Source organism: Aspergillus welwitschiae, assembly GCF_003344945.1.
Source record: "Aspergillus welwitschiae strain CBS 139.54b unplaced genomic scaffold BDQ94scaffold_26, whole genome shotgun sequence".
Taxonomy (NCBI): domain Eukaryota; kingdom Fungi; phylum Ascomycota; class Eurotiomycetes; order Eurotiales; family Aspergillaceae; genus Aspergillus; species Aspergillus welwitschiae.
This window is the reverse complement of record NW_020798720.1, coordinates 261572-267571: the sequence shown is the minus strand read 5'-3', so window position 1 is coordinate 267571 and position 6000 is coordinate 261572. Positions and strand designations below refer to the sequence as shown.

The following is a 6000-nucleotide window of genomic DNA, read 5'->3' as shown; positions in this document are numbered from 1 at the left end:
CCCCCCCCCCCCCCCCTAGTCGAAGCTCTCTCCGAGAGTCCGCTTAGTTATAGCCTTTTGCGCTGTCAAGGACATCGGAGTATTCAGAGAGTGACGGCAGGTTTAGCCCAGATGACATGTCAACGGTTCAGAGGCGTAAAGAGTATTTAGGTGAAGAATAGAGGAGGTTCAGGGCAGCAAGGACGCTAAACCAACGGCATGGGTGTGGCCATCCACTATACTACTACATAACTGCAACTTGTGAAGGCTAACTATGATTGGTAAATGCGACCTAATAAATCAGGGACTAAGGATATCAAGGTTGAAAAGGTTTTTCTGGACTCGGCCTGAAAGGTGCGAGACTATTAGGGGACCATGTGATCGCGAAAGGTCAAAGCCAGAAGTTTTCATGATAGGCAACCTCTTTTGGACTACTTGTATTGCTATAAGGGACTACACGGCTAGCCTAAAGAGGAAAGATATTATCAAGTCAATCGACTCTTTTAAAAAAACTATACCTACTTTTCTACCTTTTTACGCTTTATGGGGGTTATATAGGGTGTACCAGGGTTATTATCGTAGTATGGTGGTCATTAGGGGTTTTATTAGAGTTTTTCATTCAGAGATTAATCATGGATTTTATGTATTTTGAGTTCCTCGAGGTGGAGAATACCTTTGAAGTTGGTTGAGTTGACAATACCATTTCTCTTTAGAATAGCCGTGTAGTCCGTGTAGCAATACAGGTAGTCCCAAAAACCGTTTGCCTTATGATATCAGTGGACCATGTGCCGATTTAAAGAAACTGGTTGAGCCCAGAAAAGTATAATAATCCGATTCCAGCCGACAACTTTATGGTATTCCAATGTTTGCTTATCTATACCCATGCCACCAATTAGCTTTCTCCACTTTCCGTTCTAGGCTCCAGTCAAAACGATCAAAACCCCCGTCCCCCACCTATTCTCCAATTCAGACACTTCTTTTCATATGGGTCTTCTCCGGGTGCTCCGACTAGGGATGTTGAAATTCCAAACCCTAATAAAAGGAATCAGGCGAAATGAATTCTAGGTCCGATTCGATCAGGGAGACGAATGTCTCGAGAGAAGCGAGAAGCTCACAACCCAACGACAACAGCAGTCAGGGTAAACCTGCCGTGGGTAATGAAGATGAAGTCGAACTCGAATATCTCTCCGGAGTCAACTTGGCCTTGGTTATACTTGCGGTTATTGCAATCGCTTTGCTTGTCATGCTTGATATGTCCATAATCGCTACGGTGAGTGGATTACCTCTGGCTGGGTCACCCAAGTATGTCATAAACTAACGCCTAACAAAAAAAGGCAATCCCTAAAATCACGAGTGACTTTCACTCTACTACTGGAGTTGGTTGGTACGGGAGTGCGTATTTATTAACAAGGTAAGTCTCCTCCTACGTCTCCTTCATTAAGACTCACTCTCTCCAAGCTGTACTCTCCAGCCTATGTCAGGCAAGTTATATTCTCGGTTTAATGTCAAAGTTAGTTGCTATAAGCCTGCCTACTACTTTATGAAGCCAACTATATCATAGTATACATATATCGCCTTCATCGCCCTTTTCGAGCTTGGCTCATTAGTATGCGGTGTTTCAACGTCTTCCAATATGTTTATAGTAGGAAGGGCCATCGCTGGGATGGGGAGTTCTGGCGTGTCGAACGGTGCACTCACAATATTGTCCGCCTCTATACCTCTTGAAAAGAGAGCTCGTACGTTACTTTCCGGCTTACGTTCTAGTCCTGAAACATAATAAAATCTTACTGACAGCCCTGAAATGCAGTTTACTTTGGCATTGTGGGATCATGTATGTTCTACTACAGTTCCTCGTTCCCTTCGATTCTAACCCTCGCAGGTGGTCAAATAGGCGTTGTGGCCTCACCATTGATTGGAGGTGCATTGACGGAATATGCGACCTGGAGATGGTGTGCGTGACACTCGAACACCCGACAACAGTGTACTCAGTTACTAAGAATCAAACTAGGCTTCTACATCAATCTCCCCATCGGCGGGCTGGCGGTGCTTTTTCTTCTTTATATATCACTTCCCGAGCACGGTCTTAACAGACCAGAGCAGCGATTAGAAATCGCATTCGCCTCTCTCTTTTCTGAGCTTGACATCATGGGTTTTCTCCTCCTCTCCCCGACCCTCGTTATGTTTCTTCTCGCTCTCGAATGGGGCGGAACAACTTACCCTTGGAATACTGCCATGGTTATCGGCCTCTTCTGTGGATCTGCCGGCAATCTGGTATTTTTGTTAATTTGGGAATATAGAAAAGGCGACGCGGCGATGATTCCCTTGAAAATGATCAAACAACGGGTTGTCTGTTTTTCTTCATTGACCATGTTCTTCCTCTATGCGAATAGCCTGATCTGTTCTTACTACCTGGCTATATACTTCCAAGGAGTGCGAGGCGAACCACCGATGTATAGTGGCCTGTATATGCTACCGGGTGTCATTGCTCAAATGATCTCTGGCTTTCTATCTGGCTTAGCGGGTATGTATCGCCATTCTGTTCTACCTTATGAGTGGATCGCTAATGCGTTCAAAGTCACCCGGCTTGGTTATTACCTGCCCTCGGCAGTTACGGGAACAGTCTTAGCCGCAATCGGATCTGGATTGATGAGTTTATTTACTCCCCATACAAGCATGGGTAAATGGATCGGGTATCAAATAATCGCCGGTGTGGGGCGTGGTTGTGCTCTACAAATGGTATGATTACTCTGTAGCAAGGCCAGTTATTTGACAAATACCACTAACACAGCTAAACCAACCAGCCTCTCATAGCAGTCCAAAACAATGTGCCTCCCTCCAAAATCGCCGTCAGCATGGCCTTTCTCTATTTCTGCCAGAACTTCGGTGGGGCATTGTGGCTTTCCTTCGCTAGCACAGTCTTCAACACCGGTCTTGCAAACCTTCTACCCATCTACGCACCAGACGTTTCTGTTTCGGAAGTCACGTCGGCTGGTGTATCTGGAATGCGATCGGTGATCCCGCATTCTAGTTTGAATGGTGTGGTTATAGCTTATAATGATGCTATTCAGCACGTTTTCTATATGGTTGCTGGGACTGCGGGGGCGGCTTTTGTATTTAGTTGGGGCCTAGGATGGAAGAGCGTTCAGAAGAGGAGAGCCTAGCCTGAGGTTGAGAGTCTAGTGATGAATGTTTTGACAGATTAAATTGCGCACGCTCCACGTTGGCGCTTTGTTATGATTATGAGCGAGGTCATAGGGAGACTTAGTCATGGCATCATCTTACTGTATCATGTACTCTATATCCGTTCAGTAATTCCACAACATCGTGTATTCCAATAGATATAACAAGGAATGTCATGACTGCGCAGAGGACACACTAATCAAATGTCACAGGCCTTCTATCTGCTCTGCCCCTTGTAGTAGAATGGCATTATATACAACGCTTTGTGAAAGCCAGCTGGAAACAACTAATGCAACTCCTTTTCAATAGTTAAACCCCTTGCCATCCACGCAGCACCCAGTCCGAACAACCCTCCTACAGCAAGTACATATCTAGCCTGGTTCTCCCCATCCTGAGAAACCCAAAAAACCAACCCTGCAATCAAAGCAGCGAGGATTTGCGGTGCTGCAATAGAGACATTATGCAAACTCATTATTAAACCCGGATTGTGGGGACGTAAGGCGTTCCTCGATTCCTGTAAGATTTTCGTACTCATCAACGTAAAGGGGATCCAGGCGGTGCAGCACCAACTGAGGCCAAGAATGCTGATAATGAATGTTGCACCGATAACTGACGATACCCATAAAGTGCATATCATGCCTGCTCCGAACAGTGCCTGGGATATCGCCCAGATGTTTGATAGCGTTAGGTGACTCCTGTACTTTCCTTTTGACCGCTCATTGTATTTGAATAGCCAGGGAAGTAGCATGCTTGAAACGAACGATACGCAGGCGTTTAGAAGCATTGCTCTGGGCCCGAATTGTAAAGACTCCGTTCTGATGGACCGTTGACCTTCCTCGTCTGTTATATTTGCATCCTGCAGGAGATCATTTAAAGCTGTTAGATGAGTCAGCAGAAGCTCCAGCGTTCGAACTTATGTCACTCGAATCTTACCAAGAGAATCGATGTACCTAAAGCAATTAATTATTTAGAATGACCAGTTCACTTTAAATGACGACAATAGAGATCACTCACATAGTGGCATAGTAGAGAAATTGGAACCACCCCATCCAAGAAAATACCTGAACCTTCCAAACGCTCATTGCACCCGGAAAAACAGTCCTTATGGCCTTCCACGGCCCTACGAGCCTGCTTTGCCGATTATTCCGTCCCTCGGATGGATATTTGGGATCTGTCACCGCCCTAACAAACAGGCCCAGACCGATTGCAGTAACAATAAGCCCAATCGACGTCAGCAGACATAAATCCTTGAAATGGCTCCCAGTCGTGAACGGTCGTAATTTCGTCGTGTCAACCGATCCAGCAAGCTGCGCAATAATATTTCCTATCCCGATCATGCGCGTAACCCAAGCAGACGCCATGATCTGCTGTTCCGGACGACAGACTTCTATGATTAGGACCCGAAGACCAAGCTGAACTGGTTGCACGGCAAGGTTCAGAGTGCAGATAAATAATAACACCAAAGCCTTGGTTATTTCACTGCTTTGCTCTTTCAGATCTGGCGCCCAGCCGAGACCTAAAAGCGATGCGACGAGACCAATGACGCCAATAGCGACGATTAATTTCTGATGACCAAATTTGTCACTTATTATACCGATCAAAGGCTGAAAGAACGTCCCTGCAAGCGGTCCGGCCAGCCAGGCCAATCCCGTTGCCGCTTGGCTCATCCCAACGGACAGTAGCTGTGCCTAAGTATCACTGTTAGCTGGTACATGTAAGTAGTCTGGGGGGCTGTATCACAGATCCATATGAGGCCAAGAGAGCAAATACAAGCTGTAGTCTAATTAGATGTTAGCCCCAAACCGCAATTGTCCACCAAGTGAAGAACTCACGTCCCAAATCCACTAGCCAGAACAAGTACTTCGAAGATATCTGCCGGCGGACTGGTATCTTGCAGCTCTTCATGTGCCTCGTTCATGACGATTAGAGGTACAGAATCTTCCTGGCTCTCATCATCGTGATCGGATAATGACAGTGTCGGGCTAGCAGAAGGCATGGAGCCGCCAATGTGCAAATTGAACTGCAGTTTTGAGCAAGACAGGTTTTATGCAAGATTAATAACGATGGAAGAGCCGGCTATGAGAAAGGAAACAATGGACTTAGAGGGCTTGAAGTCCTCCACGCAAGTTCCAGTACCGAGTTGCAAGTGTGCTGCGGGGAGACTTCGGCGCTAAGATAAGGAAGATAGAAAGGTATCATTGGGCACTTTGATTGACAATCATACGATTACGGGTCTGGTGAAATTATGTACATAAGCTGTAGCTGCTCTCAAAAAAATTCTTGGTTGCTACAAATACCGAAATGGAAGGTCATGTAAGGTCATGTACAGACCAATGCGATCAGGATGATAACTCAGGTCTCAGAAGCAGGTAAAACACAGGCAATTGATGTAAAAAATCAGGGGTCCCCGTTGCGATGGAGGGTCCCAGTTGCGACGGGGTCAGAAATTAGTGTGTCGGGTTTAGAGAATTCCTGGACATCGGATGAGCTATATCACGTGCAAATATACTCAATATCAGACTCAGTTTTTCTGACCCCGTACCAGCTTTTCTCAATTAAATCAGTTACTATATCAACATTCTAGGGTGTTCTAGGATTTTTTCCTAAGAAACTAAGAATTATCAGGGTATTAAAGTATCAGGCATTTTAAAGATTTTTATTTTATTTTTTTAATAATATTATCAATCACGTGCAGATAGGGTTCAGTATCAGAAATGTTATTAAATCACGTGTATAAGCTCAGTCAATATGAGAATATTTCTGAGATTGACTGAACAGTTTTTCCAGCTGCGGTCTGACACCGTCGTACTAATTTCTGACCCTGTCGGACATGGGTGCCCA

At 45.4% G+C, this 6000-nt stretch overlaps 2 protein-coding genes across 2 annotated transcripts; one reads left to right on the top strand and one right to left on the bottom strand.

Annotated features, from left to right (window-relative positions):
* Positions 1-823: 823 nt before the first annotated feature.
* Positions 824-3349, top strand: BDQ94DRAFT_64203 (MDR family MFS transporter). The gene is made up of 9 exons (XM_026776244.1): positions 824-1249; positions 1314-1390; positions 1438-1489; positions 1541-1715; positions 1787-1810; positions 1859-1930; positions 1988-2500; positions 2555-2715; positions 2781-3349. The coding sequence occupies exons 1-9, from the start codon at positions 1034-1036 to the stop codon at positions 3138-3140; spliced, it is 1650 nt and encodes a 549-aa protein (XP_026624044.1). The 5' UTR covers positions 824-1033; the 3' UTR covers positions 3141-3349.
* A 96-nt stretch (positions 3350-3445) lies between these two features.
* BDQ94DRAFT_160911 (MFS general substrate transporter) lies at positions 3446-5155 on the bottom strand (the record flags this gene model as incomplete). The annotated part of the gene is made up of 5 exons (XM_026769278.1): positions 3446-4035; positions 4093-4109; positions 4174-4847; positions 4900-4939; positions 4992-5155. 5 exons carry the CDS (start codon positions 5153-5155, stop codon positions 3446-3448), a joined length of 1485 nt encoding a protein of 494 aa, XP_026624043.1.
* Positions 5156-6000: the final 845 nt, after the last annotated feature.